Source organism: Trachypithecus francoisi, unplaced genomic scaffold (assembly GCF_009764315.1).
Source record: "Trachypithecus francoisi isolate TF-2019V2 unplaced genomic scaffold, Tfra_2.0 Lachesis_group11, whole genome shotgun sequence".
In the NCBI taxonomy this organism is placed as follows: Eukaryota; Metazoa; Chordata; class Mammalia; order Primates; family Cercopithecidae; genus Trachypithecus; species Trachypithecus francoisi.
The window spans coordinates 22,336,882-22,348,251 of record NW_022681456.1 but is presented as its reverse complement, the minus strand read 5'-3'; the positions used below and the strand labels follow the sequence as shown (position 1 = coordinate 22,348,251).

The window sequence follows — 11,370 nt, the reverse complement described above, 5'->3', positions numbered from 1 at the left end:
ATCCACTGAGGGGGCAAGGAGTTAAAGTGGAAATCACATGGAATCAAAATTACTGTAGAAAACGCGTACCCCCAATAATTTTCCATAAATTCTGTGATTGTTTCTAGAGCTTAGCCCTAGAGGGGCTGACTTGTGTTTCAGGGCCGATTGTATGAAAAATGTGTATCTTTAAACTACTAAACTCCGTTAGGGCAGTGAGAAGCTCACTTGCCTGGATCACACTTGGGTTCCCGTGTTATCCTTACAGTGGGTGGGGGTCAGGTGAATTTTCTGAAGAAAATTCTCCCGCACTGATGAAGTTATTTTTCTCATAAATGATTTCTCTTCCCCCCCACCTTTTTTTTTTTTTTTTTTTTCAGAGTAGGAAAAATTGGGCTCCTTTGAGTTAGCTGCGTGTGCAGTCTGTACCTAGTAGGGCTGCTGTGAGCATGAGTGTAGGTGTAGGCTAAGAAGACAGTGAATGGGGTGTGAGTGGGGTGAGGTTGACCAGCGATTGCATGGCGTTGGCCGAGGGAGGGGCTGAGATTGTTGATTGAATCAAGAAGTCACTTAACGTCATGAGTACTCTGGTAAGGGATCTTTGCAGAGTGTGTCGCCCCTCTCTCCCCACCAAAAGCTTCCCTCCAACCAGCTGCTCTTGTCCTCTCTTCCCGAGGACCCTGTGCCCTCCCTGTGGACTTGCAGGGGAGAACGTCTATGTCTGTGCGGGTCACAAAGGCGCCCGTTCCAGGGGTCCCAGAACGCCCGGGCGTGGGGCTGGGAGTGTGGCGCAGCGAGGCCGCGCAGCAAGCGGTCCTCCCGGCACCGTCGGACTCGCAGTTGCAGCAGCGTCGGACAAGCGGCCCGAGCCGTCACAGACAAGGAGTCCGGGCCCCGCCACTGGTAAGTTTCGCTGCCCGTCCGGCAGCGCTTGCTGCGCCACAGCTCCCCCTGCCAGGGAAAAGCAAAGAGCGGTGGCGGTCCCCAGCCCATTCAGATCTCTCTGCCCTAAGCCTGGAAAACATCAGGGTCTCCCGCAATCATGCATAAATAAATTGTAGCATGTAAAATAACTCCAGGGCCGCGCGAGGTGGTTCACGCCTGTAATTCTAGCACTTTGGGAGGCTGAGGTGAAAGGATCGCTTGAGCCCAGGGGTTCGAGACCAGCCTGGGCAAATTCGTCTTTACAAAATATTTAAAAACTTAGCCAAGGGTGGTGGCACCATCTGTAGTCCCAGCTACTTGGGAGGCTGTGAGGGGAGATCGCTTGAGCCTGGGAGGTTGAGGCTGCAGTGAGCCGAGATTGAACCACTGCACACCAGCTTGGATGACAGAGAGATACCCTGTCTCAAAAAAGGAAACAAAAAAAAAATTCAACAAATTATTTTCCTCCCATAATAATCCTTTTTCTAAAAACAAAACAAAACAAAAAACAAAACCCATGTATGTGTTTCTATGCTCCTGTTTGGCTAGTGCCCTAAGCACATGTTTAATTCCATCACCAGGTTATTCAGCCCTGGCTCAATATGATCCCTATAGCTGCCTGTCCCAAGGTCCCTAGGGAATCCATCATGGGGCAGGCTTGTCTTTTAAAGGCAGGTTGTTAAAATTTAGAAGCAGAAGAGGTGCAGGCCTAATTAGATATTAGATAAATGAAGATGATCTCTGCCTGGAGGAAACTTCATTCAAACTGTGTTTGCCAAGAGCTTCCCATGTGCCCAGGACCGTGGATGCTGTGGTGAATAGACTGAGTCCCAAGGAGCAGGAGGCCCTTGCCTGACGTCCCCTGACCTGGGCCACTGGACTTCTCTGCACTTTTCCTTGCCCACGCTGTTCCCCAGAAGTGAACAGGTTTTAGATTCCTACCAGGAACTGCAAATTCAAATTCCTGCTGGCTCTGGGCAGTTACAGAAAATGTAGAATTAGGGGGAAGGGAGGTTAGCCAATAGGGAGGAGTGGGGCCTGTGGCCAGGAGAGTGAGTGCATGACCCACATTTATGTTTTGAAACACTGTGGAACAGAACTGGAGGCAGGTTGAATTGGCCCCATGGACTGTGAGTTTGAGACCCTTGAATGAGAGGGTGGTAAGCCAGGAGTCAGGACATCCAGGAGATGCTCTGCAGGCCAAGCTATGAGGATGGGGTTTGGGGTAGGGGGGATCTGTTCCCCCAGGGAACATAGGAGCCCATCCCAGAGGGCACTGACTGAAAGGGAAAGGCCTGGGTTAACATCCGGAACCTGAAGAGAAGCCAGCATCCTAGGGGAGAGTGACGGTGTATGTGCGTATGAATCAGCAAAAAGGCAGGAGGTGACAGAGACTTTGGTTCCTGGAGAATGGTGCATAACCCAGCCAATGATCTCATGGGCCAGACAGACTGGTACTTGAAAATCCTAATTCACAAATAAGCTACATTCACCCAGCATCTGTCATGAACTAGGCACATAAACTAGGCACTATGCTAACCGCTTTACCGACATTATTTTACGCTGAGATATGGGAATGGGTATCCCCATTCTACAGATGAGGAAACTGAGGCTCAGAGAGGTCAAATCACACTATCAGTGAAAGTCAGGAATACCCAATTCAAGCTGTTAAGATGGTGCATTACAAATCCACTTAGGACCCAAAGGGCCCTGGAACATAGAACAGCTCCTGGACAATATGAAATTGGAGATGCCCCAAATTCCAGGGTTGAAAGAGGCCCCAGAGAGAGTGTCCTTTGCCCAAACCTTGTTAGATAAATCCTCCTACAGCTTCTACCCCCACCTGTAGGAGGGGATCATTCCAGAAATGATCAAGATACAGAACCATTGTCTTATACCACTTCCCTGCTTGTGGGAATTTCCCAACATTAGACAATTCACTTGGCCCCCAAACCCTCAAAAACATCAGGGAAAATGCAGAAGTTCCTACATTACCAGCCACTATTTTCCTATCACCCATTAACCTGAGAATCATTTTCAACGTATGCATCATGTGAGTTAGGAATGCTTTAGGCTTCAATGAACAAAATACTTGGTGACTGCCTTAAACAACAATGACTCTTGTTATTTCACCTAACACGATGTCTAGAGGTAGGCAGTTCCAGGGATGGGGCAGTAGCCAACAGTGTCCATTGGGACCTACATTTTTCCCCCATCTTTCCTCTTTACTGTTTTTAGTGTGATGGTGGTATTTCTCCTCATGGTCATGGGATGGTTGCCACTGCACCATCATGCATGTCTTCACAATAATTTCTAAAAGCAGAAGGAGAGGGGAACATGGACAAGCTCTCACTAATTTTTTTTTTTTTGAGACGGAGTCTTACTCTGTTGCCCAGGCTAGAGTGCAGTGGTCCAATCTTGGCTCACTGCAATCTCCATCTCCTGGGCTCAAGCGATTTTCCTGCCTCAGCCTCTTGAGTAGCTGGGATTACAGGTGCCCACCACCATGCCCAGTTAATTTTTGTATTTTTAGTAGAGAAGGGGTTTCACCATGTTGGCCAGTCTGGTCTCGATCTCCTGACCCCAAGTGATCTGCCTGCCTTGGCCTCTCTAAGTGCTGGAATTACAGGCGTGAGCCATCACACCTGGCCCAAATTCTCACTTTTTGTCACAAAGGAATGGAATAGACTTCTCCTTATGTCTCATTGGCCACATCTGGGTCACATGTCCATCCTTAGACCAGTCATTGACAAAGGGAAGTGGGGTTACCATGATTAGCAGGAACCAATCATGAGTCATCCTCTGGGACTGGGCACATTGAGGGGGTAGAAAATCAGATTTGTGTTAGGAAAAAAGAAGTTAGGGTATTCTCTGAGGCTTGCTAGCTGCTGTAACAAATACATCCCCACATTTCATTGGCTTAACACAACAGAAGTTAATGTTGCATTTGTGTAACATCCCAATGAGGATGTTCATGGTTGGCAGGTGACTTCCTCTACAAGTTGATCTGGGGACGTATCTTGTGGCTCTGCCTCCTATAAATGTCAGATGGGGCAAGAAAGGATGGAAAGGTCACACCCACTTCTTAAAAGTAATGGTCTGGAAGTGACAGACTTCCCCTCTGCTCACATCCCATTGGTGAGAATTCATCAGAGACCCCTGCCTGGATCCAGGAGGAGCAGGGAAGCCAAGACCTGGATGGGCAGCTAACTCAAACAGTGCCACATGAAGGGAAGTGACTGTTGGGGAGGCAATGAACTGGTCTCTTTTAGGCTGATCTTATCTCATCCTTGCTTTTAAGAAGCATCCAGGCTGGTTGTGATGGCTCACACCTGTAATCCCAGCACCTTAGGAGGCTGAGGTGGGTAGATCACCTGAGGTCAGAAGTTCAAGACCAGCCTGACCAAGATGGTGAAACCCCGTCTTTACTAAAAATACAAAATTAGTTGGACATGGTGGTGCATGCCTGTAATCCCAGCTACTTGGGAGGCTGAGGCAGGAGAATCACTTGAACCTGGGAGGCTGAGGTTGCAGTGAGCCAAGATCGTGCCATTGCACTCCAGTCTAGGCAACATGAGCAAAATTCCATCTAAAAAAAAAAAAAAAAAAAAAAAGCAGCATCCAGTCTTTTCCAGATCTCTTTGCTCATCACTTTCCACTACCTATACTTGAGCACAAATCATTTTCTGAATACTCCTTTCAGTCACTTCCTTCTCACCCTTTGCCTGGGCAGTTATCTCTGCCCAGAATACCCCCTCCCACCCTCCAGCTTTTCTTCTCTGCCTGGTGAACTCCTATTCATTCTTCAAAACCCAAGTTAAAAGTCATCTTTGTGGAGCCTTTTTTCTGTTTTGTCCTAGGCAGGATTTATGACACTTTGCAGGCTGACTTACCACTGAACTCCACACAATGTGTAGCATACAGTGGGGGCTCAGTTTATGTGCTAAATAGATGTAAGTATTTCAGGTATGATAACTCATTTGGTTGCAAGCAATAGAAAATGCATCTCAGGTTGCTTTAATGGAATATACTGATTTCTGTAATTGGACATTACCCAGAGGTATGTTCAGGCTTGGCTAAATGCAGGTTCTTGGATGATGTCCTCAAGCCTCAAGATTCAGTCTGTCTTCATTTTGTCTTCTCTCTTCCATTTTAGCTTGGTTCTCAGTCTCTGCCAGATGGCTGTCAACCCCTCCTGACCTTATCCACCGAGGTTCAAGTGCAGCAGGAAACAAAGTCTCTCTCTTCATGAGTGTTCCAGCTTAAATTCCACCATTCACTCTGGTTGGACTAGCTAGCTTCATGTGCCCATCCACCCCTGAAGAAATCCCAGGCTAGAGGGCTGAGATCATGCAGACTGACCAGGATCTGGCGCTCTGATTCGCCCATCCAGAGTCAGATGCTCCAATCTTGAAGATGGTGGGGTATGATCAGCCCCCAGGAGTGCAGGAAGGTGTGGCTTCCCATGGGAATGTCAGGGTATTGTTACCAGGAGATAGAGGAACACCCCTCTCACCCTTATCAACATTCACCACCCTGCACCTTCACCCTCTGAAACAATCCATATCCTGCCATATCATCCCAGCCACTGTGTACTGAGCACTTACTATGTCCCAAGCACAGTGCTGAGTGCTGAGTGTCTTACACACTCAAAGGACATGGCTTCTAGAATTTCTCCCATTTTCCAGGTAAGGAAAATGAGGCCTAGAGAACTGAAGTGACTTGCCCAAGGTTAATAAGTGGCTTTGGAGGAATTTGAAATGAGATCCGATGATTGGCACAAACAATGCTTTAAACCATTGCATTGCAGGACCCTCAGTGGTGGCAAAACTGGAATTTCTGCTTTTGGAACCCAGCTCCTGCAGTCTGGAATTGGCTGTGCAGCGGGTCTCACAACCTCAAAGGATGTATGGGATTAATGCTGTCCCTTGCTCCGAATAACTATGGGCTAGATGAAGTTCAAGTGGTGACATGATAAGAATACTGACTCCTGTTCTATGATGAGAGAGTGGGGATTCCCCGACAGCTGTAGCTGAAGTTGGGCACATTTCTGTTTAACTCCATCAGGGGACACACTGCCCTGATGCCTTTTTTTTTGAGATGGAGTCTTGCTCTGTCACCCAGGCTGGAGTGCAGTGGTGCGATCTTGGCTCACTGCAATCTTTGCCTCCAGGGTTGAAGCAAATCTCCTGTCTCAGCCTCCTGAGTAACTGGGATTACAGGTGTGCATCACCACGCCCTGCTAATTTTTTTGTATTTTTTGTAGAGATGGGATTTCACCATGTCGACCAGGCTGGTCTCGAACTCCTGACCTCAAGTGACCCACCCACCTCAGCCTCCCAAAGTGCTGGGTTACAGGCATAAACCACTGTGCCCGGCCCCCTGATGCCATTTTGCCCCCTCTTTGGGTACACAGGGAGCAGGAGGGTAACTGACACACCGCAACCATCTGCCCAGCTCCTAATAATAACTGGTGAGAGAAACAAGTTCCAGGCAAACATTGCTTTAAAACCAGTAAGTGCCCTTTATCACACCCAGGCAGCCATCTGGGTATCCTCCTCATGTGCCAAGGTGTGGGTGGAGGAAGGGATGGCAGGGGGAGGGAGGAGGTGCCGTTCTGTCCTGCACCCCCCAGCAGGGGTGGCTTACAAGTTCTCTTCCTTTTGCCACCATGAACAGGGCATTGCAGAGAGAGAGAGAGGCAGGCTCACTGGCTTTGAGCTGTGGGTACAGTGTCTGAGCGGAGGCAAAGTGCAGTTCCTTCAAGATGTCTGTGGTAGGTGATGCCAGCTCCCGGCTACAGAACACCTACTATGGGGTCAGGCACTGTGCCGTCCACTTTACACGTTAGTTCATCTCATCCTGACAACAGATCTGTGCTCGCCCATTTCGTAGGTGGGAGGCTAGAGGCTCAGAGACATCCAGTAATTCACCCAAGTTCCCACTAGGTGGCACAGCGAGAGCTTGAACCCAGAACCCCAAAGAATACCTTCCCCCGACTAGAGTATGCAATTACGAGTCAGTCATCTCTCCATGGGTTTTCCATGTAATAGACAAGCAGCTGACATCACCCAAGGGAAGGTATTCCATCTCCAGCCCTGGCTCAGCCACCCCCACTGCCCTTCACCCTTAAGCCCATCTGTGGGCTTCTCTAGCCACCTGACCCACTACGGCCTCCCACTCCCCTCCATCTCCCCCAGTTGAAGAAGCACAGAAGAAAAGACTCTGACACTCCCCAGGAACCTTCGGAAAAGGCCAAAGAGCAGCAGGCAGAGGCAGAGCTCCGGAAGCTAAGGCAGCAGTTCAGGAAGATGGTGGAAAGCCGGAAGTCTTTTAACTTCCGAAACCAGAAGAAGATCGCGAGTCAGTAGTAAGTGAAGGTTGGAGTTTCACACTGAGTGACCTTGGAGGAAAGTTGGGGTTGGGTTTCATGGTGCTTGTCTTCTGCCTTGTGACCCCTGGGGCAGGGAGCCACCTCTGAGCCCCATTGGAGCACTCATGGTCTTTTATCTGCGGAGCCTAGTTTCAAGAGAAACCCACTTGAGATGGCTTCAGTGGAGAGGGGGAATTTATTGTCAGAATGCAGGGTGTTTTGGGGACCTCCGGGGGCTGGGCACCCAGATGTCAGGGAAGGACCTAATTGAGGAAGGAGTTCTGGTTTCTGTTTTTCTCCACACATGACTTTTGTTCTCTCTCTCTCTGAATTTCAGCCCCAGCTGGTGAGAAGTGGCTGCTCCAACTGTTAACTTTACCAGCTGCACAGAGAAAGGGTCTTGAATCAATTCGAACCCCACATTCCTGGGAGAGGGAGACTCTGATAGGCTCAGCTTGGGTCAGGGGTCTCCTCCTAGTCCAATCAGCTGTGGCTTGAGGGGGCAAGGGACACAAAAATGTCTGGGGCTGTCACTCCCTTGGTCCAACAGGGAAGTGGAGGAGTTCCCAGAGAAGGTGGAAACCCCAGTGACGTTTCCTAGTTGTGTGTCCTTATGAGAACTGAAAGATAGAATATTTGAAGTTGGGTTGCATCAGAAATTACAGAGTGTATCGTTTCTTTTCTTGTCTTTCTTTCTTTTTTTTTTTTTTTTTGGAGATGGAGTGTCACTGTTGTTGCCCAACCTGGAGTTGGCAATGGCATGATCTTGGCTCACTGCAACCTCCGCCTCCCGGGTTCAAGTGATTCTCCTGCCTCAGCTTCCTGAGTAGCTGGGATTACAGGTGCCCACCATCATGCCCTGCTAATTTTTGTATTTTTAGTAGAGACAGGATTTCACCATGTTGGCCAGGCTGGTCTCAAACTCCTGTCCTCAGATGATCCACCCACCTCAGCCTCCTAAAGTGCTGGGATTACAGGCGTGAGCCACCGCGCCCAGCTGAGTGTATCATTTCTTCAGGCAACAGAAAGGTGTTCCCTGGGGCTGAATACACAAACATTAAACAGGCTTTCTTAGATTCCCTCCAAGGGAATGTAACTCCTTAGCTGCATCCATATTGTTTACAAAGGCAGAAACTGTCCATTGTTAGAAAGGAAATCTTACTGTTAGATGTGAAGTTCACAGGTTGGGGAAAGGAATTTTTATTTTTTATTTATTTTTTTGAGACAGGGTCTAGCTCTGTCACCCAGGCTGGAGTGCAGTGGTGCCATCTCGGCTCACTGCAACCTCTGCCTCCCAGACTCAAGCGATTCTCCGACAGCCTCCTGCGTAGCTGGGATCACAGGCGTGTGCCAGCACACCTGGCTAATTTTTTGTATCAATGGGGTTTCACCAAGTTGCCCAGGCTGGTTTCAAACTCCTGAGCTCAAGCAATCTGCCCGCCTACGCCTCCCAGAGTGCTGGGATTACAGATGTGAGCCACCATGCCCGGCCTGAAAAGGGATTCTTCAGATTTTCCATGGATTCAACTTACTCAGGGCCAGGACTAGCCCATAAGGGACTTCCATGTGAATTTTTTAAAAAGCACACTTTCTCAAGACACTTTACTGCCATCTGTTGGAAAAATTGTCATTATGTAGAGATTTTGTTTGAACAAGAAAGTGTCTCCCAGAAAAGTGTAATAAATCTACAAAACAGTGGGATGTTTTCAAACTGGTGATGCTTCCGAGGGCTGTACAGGCCACAACCTGCACATCTGTGGCTGGCTGACCTGATTCTCAAGCCTACCTCTGGTGGGCATCAGGAAATGCCTCCTTTTGATGTGTCTCTGACAATTTTTCTTGAATTTAACCCTTCTTCACCCCAGCCCCACCCCACACACAGGCTTCTGGATCTACTAAGTCAATCCATTTGATCTGGTTTCACTTTGATGGAACTGAAGGGGAGGAGGGTGGAAGAATGGAGAGTTTAGGTTCTTATTATTTTATTTATTTATTTTTTGAGATGGAGTTTCCTCTTGTTGGCCAGGCTGGAGTGCAATGGCGCGATCTTGGCTCACTGCAACCTGTGCCTCCTGGGTTCATGCAATTCTCCTGCCTCAGCCTCCCAAGTAGCTGGGATTACAGGCATGTGCCACCACACCCAGCTAATTTTTTATTTTTAGTAGAGATGGCATTTCACCATGTTGGTCAGGCTAGTCTCGAACTCCTGACCTCAGGTGATCCACCCACCTTGGCCTCCCAAAGTGCTAGGATTACAGGCATGAGTCACTACTCCTGCCCGGCCAAGTTTAGGTTCTTTAGAGTGAAATACCTATACAGTATTTAAGGAGGCACTTTTCCCCAGCGCTGACCCTGGCTTACAACATCCAGGGAGTAACTTAAGGTTTTGGGGCACTTCACTCCCTTTATACCAGTCCTGGCCCTGCCTGCAAGACAGACAAACCTTCCTTTTGCTTTTACCAACCCTCTCTGAAAACCTCTTTTTTTTTTTCTTTTTTTTGAGATGGAGTCTTGCTCTGTTGCTCGAGCTGTAGTGCAGTGGTGCAAATTCGGCTCACTGCAACCTCTGCCTTCCAGGTTCGAGCGATTCTCCTGCTTCAGCCTCCTGAGTAGGTGGGGCTACAGGCGCCCACCACCATGCCTGGCTGAGTTTTGTATTTTTAGTAGAGAAAGGGTTTTGACATGTTGGTTAGGCTGGTCTTGAACTCCTGACCTCAGGTGATCTGCCTACCTCGGCCTCCCAAAGTACTGGGATTACAGGCATGAGCCACGGCGCCCTGAAAACCTAACTCTTCTAGAGTGTTATACTCTCTTTTTTCTCTCCACCTTAACAAAGACACTCACACCCCCCCTCTTCCCTCCCACTCCCCGCCTCCTTCCAGGAGGGCCTTAAGCAGGGGAGATGAGTTCCCAGGACTGTTGAGAAGACAGCTGGTCACTGGCCAAATGTAGCTATTTACATTTGTAATTAATTAAAATAAAATAAAATAAAATTTAGTTCTGCTGAAATAGCCGCATTTCAAGTGCTCAATGATCACTTGTGCCTAAGTGAATACTATCGGGCCCTCAGAGAACATTTTCATCACCGCAGAACATCCTGTTAGAACGGGATCTACAAACTGTGGCCAAATCTGGCTGGCTGCCGGTTTTTGTAAATGAAACTCTATTGGCACACAGCCATGCCTAATGGTTCACTTTTTGGCCCGTTACAGAAAAAGGTTTGCCAACTCCTGTCCTAGGACCCCCTCTCTCTCTCTCTCTTTTTTTTTTTTTTTTGAGACAGGGTCTCACTCTGTGTCTCCCAGGCTGGAATGCAGTGGCACAATCTCAGCTCAGTGCAACCTCTGCCTCCTGGGCTCAAGCAATCCTCCGACCTCAGCTACTTTTAATATATTTGTAGAGATAGGGCCTCACTATGTTGTCCAGGCTGGTCGCAAACTCCTGAGTTCAAGCAATCCTCCTGCCTCAGCCTCCCAAAGTGCTGACATTACAGGAGTGAGCCACTGCTCCAGGCCTGTAGAACATTCTTTTTTGTTTGTTTTTGTATTGTCGAGATGGAATTTTTATTTTTTATTTATTTTTTTGAGACAGGGTCTGGCTCTGTCGCCCAGGCTGGAGTGCAGTGGTGCGATCTTGGTTCACTGCAACCTCCGCCTCCCAGGTTCAAGCAATTCTCTGCCTCAGCTTCCTCAGTAGCTGGATTACAGGTGCCTGCCACCACCCCCGGCTAATTTTTTGTATTTTTAATAGAGATGGGGTTTCGCCATCTTAGCCAGACTGGTCTTGAACTCCTGACTTCATGATCCACCGACCTTGGCTTCCGAAGGTGATGGGATTACAGGCATGAGCCACTGCGCTGGGCCTGTAGAACATTCTTTGCTGTTTTTTTTTTTTTTTTTTTGAGACGGAGTCTCACTCTGTCGCCCAGGCTGGAATGCAGTGGCTGGATCTCAGCTCACTGCAAGCTCCACCTCCCGGGTTTACGCCATTCTCCTGCCTCAGCCTCCCGAGTAGCTGGAGTAGCTGGGACTACAGGCGCCCGCCACCTCACCCGGCTAGTTTTTTGTATTTTTTAGTAGAGACGGGGTTTCACC

The 11,370-nt window shown here is 48.6% G+C and overlaps 1 protein-coding gene across 4 annotated transcripts in view; it reads left to right on the top strand.

The window, feature by feature from the left end:
- Positions 1–560: 560 nt before the first annotated feature.
- Positions 561–11,370, top strand: part of CCDC63 (coiled-coil domain containing 63) — a 55,242-nt gene continuing 44,432 nt past the window's right edge. For 2 of the 4 annotated variants that reach the window (XM_033220606.1, XM_033220609.1), the window contains exons 1-3: positions 753–882; positions 6,583–6,679; positions 7,104–7,273. In XM_033220606.1, the coding sequence (XP_033076497.1) occupies positions 6,671–6,679; positions 7,104–7,273 (179 nt within the window). In that variant the 5' untranslated portion in view covers positions 753–882; positions 6,583–6,670. Of the gene's footprint in view, positions 883–5,059; positions 5,323–6,582; positions 6,680–7,103; positions 7,274–11,370 lie in introns of all 4 variants that reach the window. The other 2 variants (XM_033220607.1, XM_033220608.1) reach the window with 2 other exon arrangements.